Genomic DNA, 22,753 nt, shown 5'->3' with positions numbered 1-22,753 from the left:
TGAAAGACAAACCCCAGAGGCATCTGTCTAGCAATTGTGGTTCTTTTAGAAATATATCTCATTGATGAAGCTGTCAATAAGTTCTCGGTATTTATTAGATATATTTTGGTTTCCTGGAAACACAACCAGTCTGTAATTCGAGTGACTTGCCTCTGAATCAGTTGTTAGCTGTTCTGCACAATTCTTAATCACTTGCCTCTTGCAATGTAGAAGAACTAACTGCCCTCAGAAGAGTGCCCCCCCCCCCCCGTGACTTTTGGTATGAGTTGCTGCTCCTGGTATGCCTTCTGATTAGGGAGAGGTGAACTTGAACCTCCTCCTACAGAGATTCAACAGATGGCCTGAGAGCAAGTCCCTGTGTCTGGAGTGATTGAATGCTCCAGTCATACCTGATGCGGAGATGGCAGACTTATCCCTTCCTACCAGTAGAGGATGATAGGAAGGAGGCGAAACCTGAGCAGAGATTCAGGGCACAATCCTAACCAGGTCTACTCAGAAATGGGGCTTACTCTCATGAAAGTGTGGTTAGGATTGCAGCCTCCGTAGGCAGCCTCCTCTCTAGGATAGGTAATTGCTTACTTCACCTATTTTCTAATGAATTCTGATGATCTTCCTGAGCTGGGCAGATGCAGGCAGATGTTGAATTCAGAAGATCATTGATGTTCCTCAAGGTGGAGCTCTTTTGTGTATGATCTGTTTATAAGATTAGTAGTGAGGCAGTGACATATATCTTCCTGATTTACTTCGATATGCGCCTCTAGCCCTGAATGAGGATGCGCAGGGGGTCTGCTCCTGATCATTGAGTATATTGCAGTGGAATGAATCCTCACAACGTCCTGTATGTTCTTCCCAGACTTCCTTGCAGCGAGTAAAAGTATTGCGGGGCGGTGGGGGAGTGGGGTGCACATCCCCAGGACACACTCTCCAGGAGAAGACGCAGGCACTTGGTAAAACGTCTTGTAGCATTCTCACCCTGTCTTTGGCTGTCCCCCTCAGGCTTTTCTTGTCCCACCTCCTGGTCCCATCTCTCAGAGTTTGTTTGCTAGACAGGACAGAGGGCCCTCCGAGGGCTGTGGCATGACTTCTACTTCATGGCTTGTTACTCAAGGTTGGGACTTAACCTTAGAAGCAGTGCCTGAAGGGTGACTGTAGTGGCCCAGGCAGCCTTGGCTTGATGAGTAACCGGTGGAGCTCATTGCAACATGAATTATAATAAAATGCTATTTTAAAACGTTAGATAAAAATAGATAAAACAGGCCTGTTAATTATTGATCACTGGAGGGTGGGGGGTGGTGAGAAAAACAAATGGGGGGGGGGAGGTCCGTGTCTGCTGTATGTCTGATCCCAGTTCTGTGGACTTTGTTTTGCTGTAGGCATAAATATGTATGTGTAACTGCTGGTTTGGGGCCTGTTATATGCTGTTTTGCTTGCAATTTTGTAGTCAATCTTTCCTGCTTTCCTCAGGGTTGCTTTTATTTTGCATGCTGAGTTGGTTGCTTTTTTTTTTTTTAAAGTGCAGAAACGGCTAAAAGAATTCATTAATCCCTGAACTACACGTAGACAAGAACCTGAGGACCTTGAAATTTGGCGTTTAGACCACTTGCCTTGGCAAAATGGCCTGGATTGTAGCCCTCTGAGTATGTCAACTGATGTGGTGACTTGGCCTCCCTGCTGCCTTCCAGTATGGGACAGACCATGAATCATGTGTGTCCCCCTATGGAGGGACTGTAGCACACTGATATAGGCCTATCTTGCATGCAGTTGGTCTCCAGTTCAACCCCTGACGGAAAGATCTCTGAGCCTGACGCCTTGGGGCGCCGCTACAGCACTGAGTTAGACAGAGCCAGGATTTGACTCCACAGATGGTGGCTTCACGTTTCATATGTTCATGTGGCAAAAACAGGAGGCCAGCAACTACTATTGTTTTTAAACATTTGCTCATTTTGCAGAAAAGCACATGTGCCTATTGCGTCACTTAAATTCATGTTTGATGGCTCTATTCCTTGATGATACTCTGAAGTTACTCTTGTTTAAACACTTGTCGCTTCCAGTGGTGCATCTGTCCAGAGTGCTGGTGCTGGAGATTGGGACAGGTGCAGAAGCCCTCAGGTGTCTCTTTTTAGAGGGGAAAGGTGGGGTATAAATATTCTCAATTCCACACTTCTGTCCAGTTAGCCAATCCAGATACATCTGAGATGATGGGAGATGCCAGAAGAAGCATTCCTCTCTCAAACCAGAGGCAATGCCTCTCCCAAAATGACCCATATGGACGTGCAGTGTGTGTTGGTAATGTGTGAATACCAGCTTACATTTTGCAGCAGGTGTTGAAGAAGAGTTCTTCCCTCTTGTAAAAGAGAAAAGTGCCTCTTTGGAGGTGAAGGTGCCTCTATTTTGTAAAAGAGAGAATGCCTCTTCAGTAGAATACCTCTACAAGACTTTCTGGCCACGTCTCATATTTGAATTTTTAAAAGTAAAGACATTGGTTAAGGCATTAAATGGCTGAATCTCACAAATTGATGGTCAGCATTGCAGACCTAGTTGGAAGTCAATGCAGATTGGCTTCCGGTTGGGTTATTTCATGGTCCAGAATGATCTGGGAAAAGCTTCTGAACAAGGGCCCCTGCTTGATCCCCTTCACTGAGTGAAATTCTTCAGAAGTGGCTTATTGAATTGGGATGTAGTGAGTTGCATTCTTCCCATGTGGGGGATTGTCATTCACAAAAATGGCACAACTTCTTAAGTTCTTCTGGAAAAGAGCATTTCTCTGTATTGATTTAAGCAGTATGACATGTGTAGTGCCTCACTGTTGCAGAACTCTACATGGCCAGTCTGGTACTGTGGTTGGGATAAGCTGGAAAGACTCGAGTTTGAATATTTTCTGGTCGCATTGGTTGCTTGGTGATCTTACCTTTAGGCAGGCTTAACTTTCTTTCCAGGGTAAGCATGAAGATGCACATGCCTGATCTCATCTGATCTTGGAAGCTAAGCAGGGTCAGGCCTGGTTAGTACTTGGATGGGAGACCACCTGGAAATACCGGGTGCTGTAGGCTTATACCATAGTCTTTCAAGACTGAAGATTGCCAACAGGCAAGAAGGTATATGCTGCTCTTAAAAGAAAAGGAAGGATAAAAATAAGATGGCATCTCCCCTTGTCTTTACTTATGTGCCACCCTCCTGCCTCCGCTTGGACCTGATGTCAAGAAAGGTGTCATCTTTTGGGGGAAAGGGGGGGAATATTACACAATGATGCAGAGTCTCCCATCAGTAAGAACAAAAACTGTTGCATTTGGGTGATGCTGAGCTGTATTTTTGTTAGCATTTTAAAGCAAAGCTTAGATGTATGGAATCATTTTTTGGTACCCTCTTTAATTACGTGAAATTTGCCATTAACGCTAATTACAAAAAGGCAATCCTTTTATTTTGATAATGTCTTTGAAGCCAGTAGATGGAAAAGGAGGAGGAAATAAGGTAGCCAGATTTTCACAGTATGTGTTCTTGCTGGCACCCCCCCAAAATGTCTTATAACTTCAGGAGAATGGCAGAGGCTGAAAATGGTTCTGTTGAGATTCCTCATGACTTAAAAAAGATCACCATTGAAATTGATGGTGCTTTACAGTGGAAGGGAAAGTGACTGAGCCCTGAGTGGTGCTCAGAGGAAGGGGGTGTGCCAGGTGAAATGGGGGAGAATATGAATTTTCATGGGTGCATTCTTGGGTGTAGCTGCAGTAGGGTAAGGGATTAGGGCAGCAATTTTCAGCCAGTGTTGCATGTGCCATTGAAGTAAGAGAATCGTCTCCTAAGTGTTCTGGGGGGGAGGGGGTTCCAAGCAAAAGGGACAGCAGTGGAGAAGGGGTGGAGCATTTATGGGATCAGGTCATGGGCAGGGATATGGTGGAACATGAGAGCAGAACGGTAAGGGTGAGTTGTGGCCAGCCCAGGTAACTTTCCAGCAGGACCGCCTAGATAGGTTCACTTGTGGAAATAAGTTCTCTCTCTTGAGTGGGGCTGTACTTTTAGGCAAGCATGTGTAGGATTGAAGCCTTGGGAGTCTCTGCATCTGGCAACCATTGGGATTGTGCAACTGATCTTAAGACAAGAACTGATGTGGGGTAGCGGTAACTGTGTCAGTCTAGGAGCAGGAAGACTTGTGTTTGAATCTCACTCAGCCGTAAAACTCTCTGCCTCAGCTTGGTCAAGTTGCTGTTCTCTTGTGGGGTGTCTGGGATGAGAAGGGCAGGAGGAGGCAAACATTTTCTTGCCCTGGGCTTCTTGGAGGAGGTGGAGGAGGAAGAGGAGGAGGGATGGGATACCAGTGTCACTGCTGAAGTTCAGCATTTTGCTTGCACTTTCATAGGAACCATTTTCTCCTAGGCTGAAAGTGGGCAGAGGTCCAGCTTCTGGAGCCTGTGGTGGTCACCTTGCAGTGTAACACCTGCCCCATCTCTGTGCCGGACTAGAGAGTGCTTTTAAAAAATCGGTGCTGGAATCTAATGCACATTGGAAGTTATTTTTCCAACCTCCACTGCCACCACCTTTGTATGCAAACCTTGACAGTGAGTGGGGGGATTGGCGGGGCATTCTCACCCCACCCCACAGTGCCGGACTCCTTTATGGCTGGGAAACTTCATCGCATCTCCTTTGTGTGCTGTTAGTTTGGCAGATTGAGGACTGGCTCTTAGATTTGTTTGATTAATGACATGTGTTGCCCCCAGACCCCCTTTAGCTGTCTTTTTGTGCTGCGACAGTGTGTGTGTGTGTGGGGAGGGGGTGTAGCCTTTCTTCTCTCCTTTGGGATCCCTCTGAAATTCTTTCTCTCCCCCCCCCCACCCTGGGTTTAATTTATTGAAACAGCAGGAGAGTGTGTGGGAGAGGAGAGCTGGGATGGGGCAGGCAGTTTATCCTTCCAAACAGGACCCTGAAAAGAGAAACTGTTTCTTGTGTCTGTGTTGTCTGGGATCCTTGGTGCATCCCCCTCCCTCTCTTCCCCCTCCCTTTTGATGGGGGCGTAGGGATCTAAATAGACATGTTAATTTCATGCAGCCCTAATGGGGCAGTGCCCCCTCCTCCCGCCCAGCAAGCAGCTGTTGAGCTGGCGCAGACTGACAGCTGTTGAGACAAATCCTTTGTTTTCCAATGGGTTGATCAGAAAACAGGAGGTGGGACCTGGATTCCCCCCTCCCCAAGTCAATGTGCTTGGTGGATCAGAATGGGCTTTAGGGGCAGAGTTGCACAGAGAGGCTATGGCTGAAACAGAGGTCTCCCTCTACACACCTCTGTCCTGAGGTCTCTGCCTGCACTTCCTTGTGAAACGGGCAGGCTGGTTTCCTCTGCTGCTTCCCTTGAATGCATTGCGCTTTGGCTGAAAATAGTTTCTCTTTTCTCTCCTCTCCTCTTCCCACCCCCATCTCCCCTCCTTGTGCCCCTCTCCATTTGCATGACAAAGTGGGGATTTAATGCAGCTTTGCCATGGTGAGTGGCGGTATGCTGGGAGGGGCACTCCCCCACCAGGATGAAGGGGCAGGCCTTGAATAAAGAGGACAGCTGTCTGGGCTGGATCCCCAGTTCTGGCTTGGGTGCCCGCCCTTTGTGGACACAGCTTGTGTCCCTGTGGCAAGGTACAAATGACACAACGGCACAAATGGTACATCGTAACCCCAGCGGCCCAAATCCTAACCAACGTTCCAACACTGGCATAGCGGTGCCAGCGGGGCATGTGCCACATCCTGCAGTTGGTTGGCGCTTACAGAGGCCTCTTAAATGTAAGGGGATGTTTGTTCTCTTACCTCGGAGCTGCATTGCCATTATGTCGGTGCTGGAAAGTGGGTTAGGATTGTGCCCTACGTGTCTGAGTGGCTTTCTTGAGGGCATGGACAAATTCTGAAGTAAAAATCCTCAACTGACTCTTGTGGTGGTTGCTGATTCTCCTCCCATTCAGTTGGACGATTAGCCCCATTTTACAGGTGAAGCACTGAGACCTGAAACAGAGGCACTATTGCACTGCCTCTTTATTTTGTTGGCAACCTTCAGTCTCGAAAGACTCTGGTATCTCGCTCTGAATGGTGGTTCTGGAACAGCGTCTAGTGTAGCTGAAAAGGCCGATTCGGGAGTGACAGTCCCTTCCACACTGGGAGCAAGTGCAGTCTGTCCCTGGTCTGTCTCCCTGGCTGTGGGCCTTCCTTCTTTGCCTCAGTCTGTTGGCCAAGTGTCTCTTCAAACTGGGAAAGGCCATGCTGCACAGCCTGCCTCCAAGCGGGCCGCTCAGAGGCCAGGGTTTCCCACCTGTTGAGGTCCACTCCTAAGGCCTTCAGATCCCTCTTGCAAGATCCCTCTTGCCTCTTTATTTATTTCATTTAAAAAAATGTGTACCTGGACCTCAACAGGTGGGAAACCCTGGCCTCTGAGCGGCCCGCTTGGAGGCAGGCTGTGCAGCATGGCCTTTCCCAGTAGCGCGAGCAGGACTGAGAAAGCCTTGTGGTGCCTCAATGAGGGCCGTTCTTTAGACATTCTGGACCTGCAGGCAGACAGGCAATGGCAGGAAAGAGAGGATGTCCTGAGAGAGTGGGTGCTCTGGAGGTATGCTGATATGGGTAGGGACCAGGGACGCAGATCGCTGGCCGCGGGGTCTCCAACCCGATGCGGAGGCTCAGTGCGCCTGTTGTGGTGAACCTTGCCCTGCCTGCGGTCCAGCCGCCCTTCGCCAGCCGGCCTCCTAGGTTGCTGTGTTGCGTTGGGATAGCCGCTTTTAATCGGTGCATTGATTCCTTGACTTCATTAATTAATCCACAAGGCTTCCCAGAAAAAGCTTGGCTGCGGTCCGAAAGTCTGAGTAAATGTGTGTGTTTGTGTTTTGTGCACAAAAAAACCTCCGTGGTGTCTTGGCAGTGTTGCTCACTGGATGGTGATTTTTTTTTCCCCCTCCCGCGGCATGTCCATGTGTGCGCGTGCTTTCCTTCCAGTATCCTTCAAACTTCTAAAGCTGTCTCCGTGGCTTGGAAAAAGCTGCGATTTTTGTTGCAGTCCGCTCGGTCTGGTTTGCAGGTGGGCAGGGGTTCTGGCAGAGGGAGGGAGAGGATGATGCCTTGAAAAGAATCAGCCCCGAGGGACTCTGAGAGCCTGATCCCCATTGTGTCTCTCTAGTCCACAGCTGCTCCTTGTCCATTCATTCCTGCTGCCCTCCCTCTCCCCAGCAAACATGTGCAGTGACACAGCAGGGGCTCTGGCATCGCATGTTTCAGAAGAGGAGATGATTCTTGGTCTGAGTAGATCCATGCAATCCTGCAAACTGTGCTCCATCTCAACCTTTCCTCCTAGGGCCGCATCTGGCACCAGAGGCTCTTTGTCGACGCAGGGGCATGTCTTGGTGCCCAAGAGAACAGCTTGCATTCTGGGGGGAGGATGGGGAGAAATTAAACTTTCTGTAATGTGGAAGAGGAGGAGTGAGTTGATGCTTTTGTTTCTTGCTCGTCACTTTCATCTCCTGCTGCTGGAGAGTTCTTAAAGTGTTTTAACTTTACGGCTCTATAATGAGTAGTGATTTTTTTCTCCCTTTGGGGAGAAAGAGGGTACAAAATGAGTAAGTAGATGAATGACTACTATAAAAAAGTCAATACATGGAATGTAAGCAGCCCCCCAGCCATTTATTTAGAGCAGGGGTCTCCAAACCCTGGCCTGGGGGCCAGATGCGGCCCGCGGTGAGCCTCTATCCTACCTGTGGTCAGCCTCTGATCCCCTGAGAGCCTCTGGCCCAGTTGACCAAACACAACCAGAGTTGTGCTTGTGGGGTGGGGGAAATGGGGGTCCATTTAAGTGTGTGCTTTATTTCTTGGGCTGTGTTCATGCTTGAAGAATTCCTGGACATTTGAGCCCATTCATTCATTTATTCATTCATCTAAGTTCCATCTCTAATGTATTTATTTAAATTTTGTATCTAATTTTTTTTTTCTGGTGCTCGGCACTGTGCCAGCTATTTGATGTGGCCCTTTGGCCGAAAGGTTTTAGATACCCCAGCTGAAGCCTCCAGGCAGCAATTGGAGGGGACAGAATTTGGTGGTTGAACCAGTGGCTTGCAACCTGAAGGGTTTAGGTTTGGCTCCGGCAGGTTGGGCTGGAAAAGACCTTGCTTGGGCACCCTGAAGAATTCCTGCTTTGCTGTTGAGCAGCTGTTCCCAAACTTACTGTGGTCATGGTGCCCTTTTGCAGTTGCCTCTTTTTTCTGGCTGTTGTATACTTGGTCTCACTCCCAGGGTTTTGGGTGCTCAGAGTTTTTGGTTCTGAACCCTAGAGCCCTCAAAGATCCCTGTTTGGTAGTACTGCCACCACCCTGTAAGAGCCAGTGCCTCAGTCCAGGGACACTGAGACCCTCTAGGCTTAACTATATCCCTTGTAGGCACTGAGCACTTTCTTTACTTAAAGTCTCAGTCCTCAAGTTTCTAGTCCACAATGAGGATTTTTGGTAGCTTGCTGAACAGCTAGGCAGGATTCTGAACCTTTGTCCCCAACAGACAATGAACCAACATGGTAAAAGGATTTTTACTTTATTAAGTACATAGGGTTACAAAAAGTTACAAAAGGCAGCAAATGCTAGAGGCATAAAAACTTCTAGGAAACATATCAGCATAAAATAATAAAGCTAACTGGCTAACTCTGTTATTCTCTAACTCTCACCTGGGTCAGCTTCTTTTGTAGATCTTCAGCCCCAGTTACCTATGGGCCACATGGTCCTGGCGGGGCAGGATGTGCACCCACCAGCTCTCTCACTCAGAGACAAGGAACAAAGACGCTGTCCTCCAGAAGTGGGGCTGGATGCTTGTCCTCTCAGCTCTTCCCTCCCCCCTGGAGATCTACAGCTGCCTTCCATCCTTGATGGGCATCTTTCTGGCTGCCTAGGTGCTACATTATCACCTTCCATTGAGTTGTAAATTCTTAGCAGCTAGGACTGCAAGCTGCTTCTGTGTTACTGTTTTAGCTTGGTTCAGGCTTCACATGTCACTAGGCCCAAACTGTACATATTCATGACACTGGCTCTCACCGTCGTGGGTTGTGTGGGATCTTATGTGATTCTTGTGAGATCTTGCTCAATTCTCCTGCAACCCAAGCTACTTGTGCTTCAGACAGCCAGTAAGAAGAGGCCACCGGGGACATCTTGTGGCGCCCCGTAAGTTCACTGTGCAGTTTGGGAACCACTGGTGTAGATGCAGCCGAGCTAATGGAGTTGCTAGATCAATGGTTTTCAACTGCTGTGCTGAGACACGTTGGTGTACCAAGAACGGTCTGCAGGTGTGCTGTCGGAGTTTGGGGCACAGCGGTTGAAAATGGCTGAAAGAAGAACTCTTCCAGGTTCTGCAGCTCTGTTTCTAGGGCAACTGTCTGCAGTCACAAATTGTCTGCTTCAGTGGTGTACTGGGGGGGCAATGAGGCAAATGCCCCAGGTGCCATGCCTGCAGGGGCAGCACCGCCAGCCTCACTCCCGCCCACTGCCCATTTATCTCCCTCATCCTGATAAAGGAGGTGGGCGGTGTGGAATCATGCCTGGAGTGGCTGCAAGTTTCAGTGACTCTGGCAGCAATTCAGCAGTGTTCTGGGCCACCTCTCCTCCTCCTTTATAGGAGGAAAGGAAAGGGGTAGCCTAGAGTGGCAGCACACATTATGTATGAAAGCATGAAGTAACAGAAAGGGCCCTTCCTCTTGGACTTCTGTGGTCTGCCTAAGATTGGGGCAAACTCTGGAATGCAGCAGTGTTTCCATTCAGAAATTTAGCATGTAGGACTCTGCAATGCACTCTGTCCCTTCCCTGTACAGCTTCCTTAAAGTTGTACAGTGGGTCCTCCTTATCCACGCTTGGAACCCGCTAGTTTGACCCAGTGTGGGTTCCATGCATGACTTCCTTGCTCTTCAGAAGGTCTCCCGGAGGGCTTCTGAGAGGCACTTTTAGTTTGCAGAGAAACTGGAAGTGCCTTTCTTGCACCTTCTGGTTGCATCTGGAAGTCCTCTGTGGGCTTCCCCCCAGATCTCAATATCCGTGGGTTCGGTATTCGCAGGGGATCCTGGAATCCCCTTGGGGATCCCCTTGGCAGGTACCAAGGACCAACCTATATACCTCACTTGGTTGTTTCATTCAACATTGTTTCCTTCTAACGTTGGTCAGCGGTTCTCAATTTTCTGGCCTCTGCGTCCTCCAGAGCGGCACATTGTAGGGCTATCGGAAACTGCTTCTGGGTTGCTCTGGGCCTGCTACCCACTTCCTTGGCCTTGTCGTGCTCCAGAATGTTTTGTACAGCCACAAGGCTTTCTTGAGTGTGCCAGTGTTTTGCTGTGCAGGAGCAAAGAGTTCAGTGAACCCCCCACTTGAGAGCGTGTAACCGAGCTGCCTATGGTAAAATGGGTTCAGTTATAAGTCGTTTTGCTCGAAGTTGCCATTTCCAAGAGCCTCTCAGCAACTTTAAATGAGGACTTACTGTAGATTTTTCTTCTGGTGCTGCCCTGGCTCCAAGGCCGTCTTGGAGGTGCATGTGTGCATATTCCTTTTGGAGGGGACGGACAGCACTGAATAAAAAATCAAGGGCAGCCTTGTGGAGTAATCCACAGTCTACCAGTAATCCGGTCAGCACAATGCAGAGTGGCTTGGGGTAAGCGGATTCCTCTACTTTCTCTAGCTCTTGTGCAGTGGGTATAAGAGGGTCAGAGGGCATTTAAGGGGAGAGAGGCGGTGAGTGTGTGCTGGCCACAGGGTTCTCTTTGGTTGCCATTGGCACTGCAAACGGCAGCAGCAGCCCTTGGCTTCTGTAGGGCACTGGAGTCCGTTGTGGAATCGGAATGAGTAGCAGTAGGAATGAGAAGGAGGATGGTGGATTCTGCCCAGGCTGCCAAACGGGCAAAGATCATACAGTATCTTTCCAGGAACTAAAAGAGCGTGAAATGTGTTGTGCTTTCTTTGCAATGTGGAAGAGTCTGAGCATCTATTCAATGCTGCAAGACGGCGTGCTGCGCCGTGCACTCCGATGCACATTTTCTTGGAAGTAAATTATTTGCAAGTACAGGGTGACCCCCAAAAAACAGAACCCATAAAAATTTTATTAAATCCTACAAAGGTCCAGTAAATTTCAAGAAACTTACTGGACTCAAACTTCAAACATATTGGGGAAGATTATTGTTCCAATATTTCATGCACAAAGTTGACTTGTACACCCTGAAAGAAAAAAGAAGAAAAATTAAAATTAACAGTTTTATTCAAAGATTTGTGGGTTCTGTTTTTTTGGGGTCACCCTGTATACCAGGGGTGTCCAAAGTTTTTGGCAGGAGGGCCACATCGTCTCTCTGATACTGTGTCGGGAGCCGGGGGGAAAAAAGAATTAATTTACATTTAAAATTTGAATAAATTTACATAAGTTTACCTAAATGAATACATTAAAGATGAACTTATATGAATTAATGCAGGTCTTGCAGCAGCTCAAGGCCTATAAAAGGCCTTGCACAAAGCGAGGCTGGCCTTTGCTGCTGCCACTGCATCACAGACGTGAAACAGCAAGCAGTGGAAGGAGCCCTCATCCCACAGCTCATGCGAGAGGTCAAACAGTCGCCCTCACGCTGAGAGCAGTTGCGTCCAGCCAGTGTGGGCTCCAACAAATCTCTGGAGGGCCAGAGGTTCATTGGAGACTGGGGGCTCCCTGAGAGCCGCATTGAGAGGCCTCAAGTGCCGCATGTGGCCCCAGGGCCGGGGTTTGGACACCCCTGCTGTATACCAATAAAAATGTCCAGGGAAAGCTTTAAATCTGTTTGAATGCAATTCTTATACCACGTGAAATGCGCTTAATTCTTTCCTAATCAAATCTTCACTTAAGGTTGTTTTGTGATAACGTTGATGAGAAAAAAAAAATCAGCTCCCATCCAGGGCCACTGTCTATGTGGAATTTGCACATTCTCCCTGTGTCTTTGTGGTGTATTTTGGTTTCCTTCCACATCCCGAAGATGCGCACATTGGGTTCATTGGCTTGTCTAAATTGGGTAAATACTATAATTATCTAAACTTGTCTTTATTAATCGTTCTTAAATAGTATATAGCTCACATTTCAGTGTTTAATATTAGAAGTGTTTGGGGTCTTTTATGTTGTAGGAACCGAACTCTGGCTTGCATATTCAGGTGGGGCCTCTTTATCTGTGGATCCATCATCTGTGGGTTTGCCTTACTGCAGATGCTGACTCCCCGGATGGCCCCCTCCCTGCAGATCTTCTGTATGCAATTGGAACCTCATTCCGGTGACATCTGAGAGATTTTCTGGGCCTTTGAGAGGCTGCACACCACCACATGGAACCTCTCCAAGGCTCAGAATGCCACCTGGAGCCATTTTAATGCGAGTTTTTGCCAAAACTCGGAAGCTGCATTCTGTAGGCTCCAGGGAACATTCTGAGCCTCTGAGAGGTCCCATGCAGTGGTATATGGCCTTTCCGAGGCTCAGAAGGACTCTGGAGGCAACTGGAACAAGGTCACGTTCAGAGTCCAGTTGGGAAGAAAATTGTGGATTTGATTATCCATGATTTTCGGTATCGGAGGGGTCTGGGAATGGATACCCCATGGATATGAAGGCCCCACCTGTGTGTGTATTGAACCGAAGATGGCAGTCAGTTTCAGGAGGAAATACACAAGGCTAGTCTTGTACTTTTTTTTCAACTTGTTACAAGATGAGCATTGTGACAATTCATAGTCGGTGATAATCAGCTGTCAATGCTCAGTGAATTAATGCAGTAAATTGGGGAGGAGTTGTCTATATTGGTGTCAAACCTATTTATAAATTCTGATTCATAAGTAATATAACTACTTATAAGAATGTGTGTGTACTTACATGCGAACAGCCAATGACTTAAGAAATGCCCCCAGGCTACAATTGCTTCTATCTAAATGGAGACAACATACCAAGCTGTGGTTTGTGCTAACCATAGTTTAGAACCCAAACTGTGGTTTGAGTGTCCAAATGAATGACATACTTCTTGACATACTAAATGACTGTGCCTTGGAGCAACTAGTCATGGAGCCCACCAGAGGACAGGTGATTTTGGATTTAATATTGTGCGGTGATCAGGACCTAGTTAGGGATGTGAATATTACTGAGTTGTTGGGGAACAGTGACCATGCTGTGATTTGTTTTGCCATGTATGTTGGGAAAGAGAGCCAAGCAAATCTGACACAAAAACCCTTGAGTTCCAAAGGGACTTCCCTCGAATGAGGGGGCTGGTTAGAAAGAAATTGAAAGAGAAGGTAGAAAGAGTCCAGTCTCTCCAGAGTGCAGATGACTCTAAACCTTTCCGGTTGGTGAAGACCAGAAGGGATTGTAAAGAACTCCAGAAGCATCTCCCCAAACTGGGAGAATGGGCAGCAAAATGGCAGATGTGTTTCAATGTTGTTGGCATCCTTCAGTCTCGGAAGACTATGGTGTCGCGCTCTGAATGGTGGTTCTGGAACAGAGTGTCCTCTCCAGTGCGCGAAGCCTGGGTAAAGTAGGTATGGAGGATAGGCTGTTACCCATGCAGCAAATCCCCCCTCTCCACGTCGCTGGAATGGTCCAATGGAAAGGCAGAGGCCAATACGGTTGGTTCCAGCGGCGTCGCAGGAGTTGCCAGAACGTGACTGTGTTCAGCCATGAACTGCCTCAGGGACTCCGGCTCCGGATTTTGCCTCGAGGTTGACTCCTGAAGCCTTTTCCATAACTGGATGTAGCCACAAGGCAGTGGAGGTTTGGGGTCAGAGTTTTCCTTCTCTCAGATGAGCTGCCTTCCCAGGATGACGAGTCCCATCTACCCGGTGGCTGTTTAGTCGCCTCTTACGACAAGTACAGCCAAACCGAGGGCCTATTCTTATCCCCAGCCCCCAGGGGAAAGCCCCCACTTACTTTCAGTGTAAGTAAGTGTAAAGTCATGCACATTGGGGCAAAGAATCAAAACTTCACATATAGGCTTATGGGTTCTGAGCTGTCTGTGACAGATCAGGAGAGAGATCTTGGGGTGGTGGTGGACAGGTCAATGAAAGTGTCGACCCAATGTGCGTCGACCCAAGGTGGATAGAGTGGATAGAGGAGTTCTCTTTTCCCTCTCGCATAACACCAGAACCAGGGGACATCCACTAAAATTGAGTGTTGGGAATGTTAAAAGACAAAAGAAATATTTCTTTACCTAGCTTGTGATTAGCCTGTGGAACTCCTTGCTACAGGACATGGTGATGGCCTAGATGCCTTTAAAAAAGGGTTGGACAGATTTTTGGAGGAAAACTCCGTCATAGGTTACAAGCCATGATGTCTGAGATTAGTTGGTCACTCATCATGAGGGCCGGGTAGGAATTGTTTCTGTCATCTAAATTGGCCCTGGATGGCAGTTTTTTTTGCAACTGTGTCTAGCTGCCCTTGCTCACACTCTTTCCTTGTTGTTTGTCTCTCTGCTGTGAATTGAGTTGCACACTCCCAGTTATGTATCATATGTTGAGCCTCTGGCTTAACACACCAAGCACCTTAAAGAAGGGTTTGATTAATGGTTCTCCCGGTATGTTGTTTACAGTGCACTTACTCTGATAGTGTTTACAAAAAAGGTTGTGAAGACCAGAATTTAAAAAGTTAATTAAAAAAAAATGTGTTTCATGATCTTCTACTATATTTTTAATAAATTAGAGACTGTGCAGTTCTTAGGGAACAATTACTGGTAGGCTGTTTTTCAGGATCTGGTCTCAGGTGAAAGGCAAAATTTGACTATAATTTTGACACCCCCTAAGTTGAACCCCCCCCACAACTTATCCGAGGGTCATAGAAAATTCCATTATTTTTGGCTCTAAACCTGCTCTCAACTTCTACTCAGAGATGGACTTATACTCAAGTGTCTGCAGTAAATAGAATACCAGATGCAGGGGAGTGGCTGCAAGTATCTTGCCATCTGTGTGCTTCCTGAGGCATCTGGTGGGCCACTGTGAGATACAGGAACCTGGACTGGGTGGGCCCTGGACCTGATCCGGCAGGGCTTTTCTTATGCTCTTACATTCTTAAATATGTCAAACGGAAGCCATAGTTTGGAGGTGTTGATCTGCTTTCAGTTGCTGTGCTGTTGGTACGTGTCTTCACGAGTTCATTCCCAGCCTTGAGCAACAGCCTCCAGAAGCAGACTAATGGCCATAACTATGGTTCATCCTTTTGGACGTTGTCACAGACTGTGGTTACCTCCCACATTACATTCTCACCTCCCTGCATTACAGTCTCTGCACAATGAACTGGAGGTTGTCCATGACTTTGTGTACCTTGGCTCAACAATCTCCGACACTCTTTCTCTCGATACCGAGCTAAACAAACGCATCGGTAAAGCAGCCACCATGTTTTCCAGACTCACAAAGAGAGTCTGGTCCAACAAGAAGCTGACGGAACATACCAAGATCCTGGTCTACAGAGCTTGCGTCCTGAGTACACTTTTGTACTGCAGCGAGTCATGGACTCTTCACTCACAACAGGAGAGGAAACTGAACGCTTTCCACATGCGCTGCCTCTAACGCATTCTTGTCATCACCTGGCAGGACAAAGTTCCAAACAACACAGTCCTGGAACATCCTGGAATCCCTAGCATGTATGCACTGCTGAAACAGAGACGCCTGCGTTGGCTCGGTCATGTCGTGAGAATGGATGATGGCCGGATCCCAAAGGATCTCCTCTATGGAGAACTCGTGCAAGGAAAGCGCCCTACAGTTAGACCACAGCCGCGATACAAGGACATCTGCAAGAGGGATCTGAAGGCCTTAGGAGTGGACCTCAACAAGTGGGAAACCCTGGCCTCTGAGTGGCCTGCTTGGAGGCAGGCTGTGCAGCATGGCCTTTCCCAGTTTGAAGAGACACTTGGCCAACAGACTGAGGCAAAGAAGGAAGGACCACAGCCAGGGAGACAGACCAGGGATAGACTGTACTTGCTCCCAGCGTGGAAGGGATTGTCACTCCCGGATTGGCCTTTTCAGCCACACTAGACGCTGTTCCAGAACCACCTTTCAGAGCGCGATACCAGAGTCTTTTGAGACTGAAGATTGCCAACATTCACAGACTGTGGTTAGCAAATCTCCTTTAAACGTTGGCTTCTGACTTGCTGGCTGCTGTGTTGCTCAGCTTGTCCTTCGTGGTCTGGTGTGATGTCTGAATCTGCTATCTCCATCCCCCCCCTTACAGTTAGCATGTTGGGTGAGTGTGTGGTCTCTTACAGTCCAAGGCCAGGGACAGAGATGGGTTTGGTTTCCAGTGGATTGCTATCCACCAGCCTCTTTACCTCTGAAGTCCAGTGTTTGCAATGTTCAGATATAATTTTTCGCCCGCTTTGTCAATCCACGTGACTGATGAGAATTCGCTGCAAGAGATGCCTTTGTTTGGACACCTTCTCCCATGTCCTCTCCTGGCCACGCCAAGCTTCGCTCCCTAGCGAGGCTTGTAAATCGCGACACATCCTTGAAAAGAGGTAGTGGGAGGGGTTGGGGGGTCTGACACTACCAGCAAGAGAAAAGAGGCAGGCTCTTTGGAGATGGGTGCTGGCCTCTGGGTGACCTTGGAGAAAACTGTTCCAATTTTTGTTCAGCAGCGAAGCAGGTGGATTTAAAGGCAGGGTGGGGGCTGGTAGGATTAATTGCAGGGGTCGATAACTGCCTGGAAATCCCTGAAAGCATTCGGGGGGGGGGGCACTAAGTTTTTATTTAAAAAAGCAGTATGCAGGGGTGGGGAAACCTGATGCAATTTTCCTTCCCTTCCCCATATCTTCAGCAGCTTTTGGTTGGCGCTCACATGGCTACAGAATAAACTTTTAGAGATCTGAGGTGGTAGAATTAATTGCACCCTTTCAGACGGCGGGTGGGAGAATCCCACTTTCTGTTATGTTCTCCCATATTAAAATAAAAAAATCTTGCAAGTAGAAGATTAGCACAGCACGGTGGTGAGGGGTTGGTTAGAACACCTGTCCTTGATGAGCCAGATTTCTTCTTTCGGGGAGTTTTTGAAATAAAAATGGGGAAGCATTGCAGTGTGACATGTCCATGTCGCTGTCCCACCTGATTCTGCTGCCTTGTGCGAAACTAGCCTTCGTTATGGGGTGGGGCAGCAACTTGGAACTGTCCAAGCCGAACCTCTGGGAATATCTCCCCACTTGTTGTCAGCTCTGTTACTTTCTGGAATTCACTAATGAGATGAGGGGGTTAAATCACTGTATCTGAGGCAGTTGCCCCCGGGGCTGGCCCATCCATGAGTTCAACTTAGGAGGTTGCTTCAGGCAGCAGATTGGTGGGAAGGGGCTCACCTTCTAAGAAAAGGAAAGAGGGATGATACAGAAGAGGAAGTAGAGCAGGGCATTGGAGACACTGTCCTCCTCCACACATCCACTTTTGGAGAAGCAGAAGCTGGCATTGGAGCAGGTAAGTGCAGGGTAGCTTTTGTGCACCACCGGAGACATTTGAAGGACTAAGCTAGTCCTGGCCATCTACTTAAGAGCGGTGGTTCTCTTGGGGAAAGACCCAAGTGGTAGAACACCCAAGTGGTTGGACGTATCAAGGGTCTCCGGCTCAGTGTCTGGATGAGTCTCTGGTTAGCGCTAGGAAAAATCCCTAGAGAGCCACAGGCTGTCCTGTTACGGACCTGGCTTGGAACTGGGCAGTTTCCCACATTCACATGTTCTCTGCTGCTGAGGACCTCATTCAGAACGGTTGGTGCTAGAAAATGGAGCCTTGTTCCCAGGGACCAGACCCTCACGCTGCTGCCTCTGGTGGTTCTAATCCCCTGGAGGGGATCTGTTGTGGAGCCAACTTCGAGCTTCCTGACGTGGCCAAGAAGTGATTCTCCCTACCTCCCGTGTTCTGCAGACCGTCAAGGTGCACGTATTGTGCCCATCTCCACACCACTTGCAGCTCTGGCAAGCCTCTCCTGGGCTATTTTTAGGCCTCGCCTTCAGACTGAGCTGTCTGTTCCCCAGGGCAGATGGTGGTTAACTCTGGCCTTTGTTTTGTCCTTGCAGAGCCAGAGGCCCCAGGAGATGGACTTTGAGAGGGAGGGCCATCTGGCAAGGGAGAGATTCTGGAGGGAGCACGTCCTGCCAGGATTCCCTGGGGTGGGTGGCTTAAAGAACCAACACTGGCCTCCTTTACATAGTGTCAGGGTTCTGCTGTGGGTAGATTTGAACTCTAGCCCCAGCCCTGCCTCTTTTGAACTGCTTCATCTCAATGGATAAGCGGCTTCCTTGGGCTTGAGTGGTGTTTCCCACCATCCCTGGGGCTGGCCAACCCATTAAATCAACTCAGGGGGTCATTTTGGCCAGCGGATTGGTGGAAAGGCTGCCCCCGCCCCGCCTTTTGGCTTGCACCGCCTTCCCCATCCAGTGGTCCCTACTCCTGTCTGCCCCCAAGTCTCTTCCCCCTCTTGTGAGTGGACTTCAGCCTGAACCGTATGTGCCACAGAAAAGGGTCCTTATTGGGGAGGGGGATCTACATCATGGGTAGGCAACCTGGCCAGCCCACGGCAATGAGGGCCCACTGCTGCTGCTCTGCCCTCACCAGCACCTGGCAAGCCGGTGCCCGCCGTTGTGCATGGCAATTTATGTAGAGCGAAAAGACAGTCTTCTGCCCTGAGGAGCTTACAGTCTTGATAGGGACACACAGGAGATGACTAGGGTGGTGAGGATAAACTGGGAAAGCCTCTGTAACTCAGTTGTGCGCAGTTCAACTTCCTTGCAGTAGGAAATGCAGTCTAAGGGGTGGAGCCAAAGGCTTCACGGAAAAGAGGCATTTCAAGATGGGATTGGGAGGGAGGGAGCAGAAGGCCTCGTGCGAGTGTTCCGGGAGGCAGTCGCTGGCATACGGGGCAGCCCGGGAGATGGGTTGGGGCCACTGGAGAGAGTAGGGGCTCTTTGTACGTGTGAGGGTGTTGGGGCAGGGCGAGCGAAGGTCCGGGCAGGAGGGTGGTGGGACATGAGAGGTGCCATGGGGTGAAGACCATGGATGGTTTTGAAGGTCAGGACAAGGCGCTTATGCAGCTTTCAAGAGTGGACAGAAGGGGGTTGAAGGAAGGGTACGAGATTCAGGCTAGACACAGGGAAGAATTTTCTCATGGTAGGAGCTGCCTGTGCTGGAGTAGCTGGCCTCACGCTGTCCCTTGTGGGAGGATTTAAAGCCATTTCTAAGTGGGACCCCAACATCTGCAGAATTCCTTGTCCACGTTGGAGGGGCTGGAACCGAACCCTCGTGGGTAAGGAGGGACCCACTGTGTATGGGAAAGTCTTGGATGGAAACTCTTAAAAGCACCTTTGAAATGCCATGAATTTTTCACCTCTCTTTCCCCTTTCTTTTTGGGTCCAGCCGCTGCTGCGGGCACATACCTGCCTCCCCTGCAGCAGGTATTCCAAGCTCCACGCCGGCCCGGGATAGGAACTGTCGGGAAGCCCATCAAGCTCCTTGCCAACTACTTTGAAGTGGACATTCCCAAGATTGACGTCTATCACTATGAGGTGGACATCAAGCCTGACAAGTGTCCGCGCAGAGTCAACAGGTAAGGCAAGTATTAGCGTTAAGCCATTTCTCCCCCATCCCAGCCCCTTTCTCTGGGAAGAAGAAGAAAGGCACAGAGAGATGTGTCCCGCAGGGCCTCATCCTGCACATCTCTGGCCGCTGTTGCTGGCTTGCGGGAGAGACACTTCTGAGGATGCGGTTTTTCCCATGCTGTGACTTAGTGATTTTTGAACCAGTGTTATGCAGCACATTGGTGTGCTATGAGTGGTCCACAGGTGTGTCCCAGGACTTCTGCGGAGGGTAATTTATTAGTAGGGCCATTGAGGGTTGTGACCCTCCCTCCACCAGCAGCATAGTGTGCCTTGTCAGTTGTCAAGAGTCTGATGGTGTGCCTTGACAATGTTAGTGCCTTGTCAGCATGCCGTGGGATGACAAAGGTTCAAAATTGCTGCTCTGACTACTTGACGCCGCTCCCCTCTCCTCTACCTGGCGGGGTGGCTCTTGGACAGGTGGGGTTAGCCCTGCAAGCTGGCACTTGGGCTGGCAGTGAAGTGGATTTCCTGTGCTCCCCACTCTTCCTTCCTTCCTTTCCACCCACACTGGGTATTGAGTGTCTTCCCTTCCCTCACTGCCATGCACGGTGGCCTGGTGCATTTGGGCTTTGTCGCTGGTCAGCTTATGGCAGCTGTGTGATCTTGGCTGTGCTCCCAGACTTCTAAAATAGCTGTCCTTAGCGTTTGGGCAGCTCGACTGCTGTTAAAAATTCTGTGCAGGAGGGTCCAGGCTGAGCATACTCTCTACTCAAAGAATGAAAATCCTACAACCTGTACATGTGGGTGTTTGCACATATGGGCATGTACATGCATCATATCCTCCTATCTCTTCTAATCTGATTGTCCCCACCTTCCTGCTGGTAGGATTGTAGCCGAAATGGGGACCATTCGCAAAGAAGGTAGGAGGTTTCTGAATTTTCACTCTGAACTCTGTAGGTTTGAAACATAAACAAACCAGGCCTGACCCTGCTTAGCTTCCGAGATCAAGACAAGATCGGGAGATAGTGTTCAGTATAGGGAGATGGCTGGCAACCTTCAGTCTCGAAAGACTATGGTAGAAGCCTACAGCACCCGGTATTCCCAGGTGGTCTCCCATCCAAGTACTAACCAGGCCTGACCCTGCTTAGTTTCCGAGATCAGAAGAAATCGGGCATGTGCAGGGTAACATAAGGGGCGTCCAGTGGGACATCCACTCAGGAAAGTGTCATGCTGTTATGTTTTCTTGTGGGACCCTCTTATCCATCCTTTAGAGAAAACTTGGGTGATTGAGTGCTGGTCAGATTGCAAACAGACAAGGCCAACCCAATAAAAGGAAATGGCTTCTCTATACTTGGGACTGCCTGGATCAGCAATTTTCAGTGTTTTTCTTCTTAAGGCACACTGACCTCTGTGGTCTTCTCCTCTTGTGATTTCACTTCTGGCTGACACTTCCAGGCTTTGTGACTCTGTTTTGAGGGCAAACGGTTGTAACGAATTGTCTATCCCTCTTCCTCCCTTTTACCTCCACTGAGCTGTGGCGGAAGAGGGACAGATGTTCCCACAGACAGTTGCCCTAGAAATAGAGCTTCAGAACCCGGAAGCCGTTTTCAGCCATTTTTAAGCCCTGTGCGCCGAACTCCCTCTGCACACCTGTGGACCTTTTTTGCAGTCCAGTAACATGCCAGAGCAGGTTGAAAACTGCTGGCCTAGATACACAGAAGTATGTGTATCTGTAAGCTCAAAGAAAATGTTGAAGATAAGCAAAACTATGAGTGTGTTTTGGGAATACTCCCAAGAACTATGGAGTATTGAGATCGATAAAAACCTGAATAACAGAACATGAGTGGGGTAAAAGGGCCTTGTCTGCTTAATCCTTTAACAGTTAACATGTACGGTGTCCTCGTGGTGGTCATTCAGATTGGTCATGACATTTTGTTGCAGGCACCCCCCTCTTGTCTGTATGGTGAATTTCCTAACTGGAAGCTGTCCAGTACTGGAACAGTCTGCCTTGTGGACTCTCAGGCAGTGGCTTGATGGCTATCTGTCCGGGATGCCATAACAGTTACCTGCAGTAAGTAGGGGGGTTGGACTAGATGACCTTTAAGGTCCCTCCCAAGTATTAACATTATATGACTCTGAGCTCCTTCCAGACCTAGATGCCACTTTGGTCACTTTCTCCATACCTGGCCCCGCTAGAGGTGCAAACCAGTTACATCTGTCCCTTCAGCTTCTCCCTTCCCCCCTTCCCACCCATTTCTGATTCAATATAAATTTATTTGCAGGGAGGTTGTGGAATATATGGTACAACACTTCAAACCTCAGATCTTTGGTGAACGGAAGCCAGTGTACGATGGGAAGAAGAACATCTACACAGTCACTGCCTTGCCGATTGGAAACGAAAGGGTAAGCAGGCAGCAGTTCTTTGGATGGGGTGGACAGCCTGTCAACAAAAATGTCAAGAGTACCGGAAAATAAGCAGTCCCAGTGCTGTTGTTACCCTGTTGTTACAGACAATATTCTGTTGTCTTCCTGATGTGTGTTGTCTTCCTGAGTTAAAATTTTAAAAGTTTCTTTTTGGATTGGGTTTTTTGGAAGAAACTGTTTTTAAACGCGAAGCACACCTGCCCACTACCATTGAGTAGCACCTTCCAAATACGAAGTATTACTGTTTTATTTACTGAATTTTTATTCTGCTTTTCTCCCCACGAGGGGACCGAAATCGGCTTACAGAAAATCAAATCCTAAAAAATGCAAAAATCATAAAATCACCTTTAAGACAGTTACAGAATAGCCTAAATAATATTCTTAGAACATTATTATGAGTAGAAGTATTAAAACGTCTATAGGCTTTTCTTCAACAAAAGAAGTTCACAAAGCAGTTCTCCTAGTAAGAAGAGATGGAAAGATGGTTGTCTACCTCTAAACAGCTTACAGTCTGGAAAGATCACAGAGGGATGCAAGTAAACTGGGACTCTTTCGCCCTGCTCAGAGTAGAACTACTGTTTTAAAAGGTGTTTCTTTGCCCACTTAGGAGAGAACGGAATGATTTTCTCTCTCTCTCTCTCTCTCTCTCTCTCTCTCTCTCTCTCTCTCTCTCTCTCTCTCTTAAAAGTCCACTCTACTGCCAAACCTTCCAGGGAAGCCGTGTCCTGATCTGTGATAGTTCTTAGGGTGCTAGTTCTTAGGGTGACATGGATTCTGCATGTATGTTGGAATAGAATGTGGAATTCAGAAAAGCAGG

General features: G+C 48.5%; 1 protein-coding gene and 1 pseudogene across 1 annotated transcript in view; one reads left to right on the top strand and one right to left on the bottom strand.

The window, feature by feature from the left end:
* LOC136661710 (protein argonaute-1) overlaps positions 1–22,753 on the top strand; it is a 56,118-nt gene that overhangs the window by 6,581 nt on the left and 26,784 nt on the right. The window contains exons 2-3 of the mRNA XM_066639086.1: positions 19,331–19,520; positions 21,795–21,915. Of these exons, the coding sequence (XP_066495183.1) occupies positions 19,331–19,520; positions 21,795–21,915 (311 nt within the window). The remainder of the gene's footprint in view (positions 1–19,330; positions 19,521–21,794; positions 21,916–22,753) is intronic.
* On the bottom strand, positions 20,593–20,705 carry LOC136661838 (5S ribosomal RNA; annotated as a pseudogene).

The sequence above is a fragment of the Tiliqua scincoides genome, chromosome 10, assembly GCF_035046505.1.
Source record: "Tiliqua scincoides isolate rTilSci1 chromosome 10, rTilSci1.hap2, whole genome shotgun sequence".
NCBI classification, from domain to species: Eukaryota; Metazoa; Chordata; class Lepidosauria; order Squamata; family Scincidae; genus Tiliqua; species Tiliqua scincoides.
The sequence above is the reverse complement of the archived record's forward strand: the minus strand, read 5'-3'. Positions and strand labels throughout refer to the sequence as shown.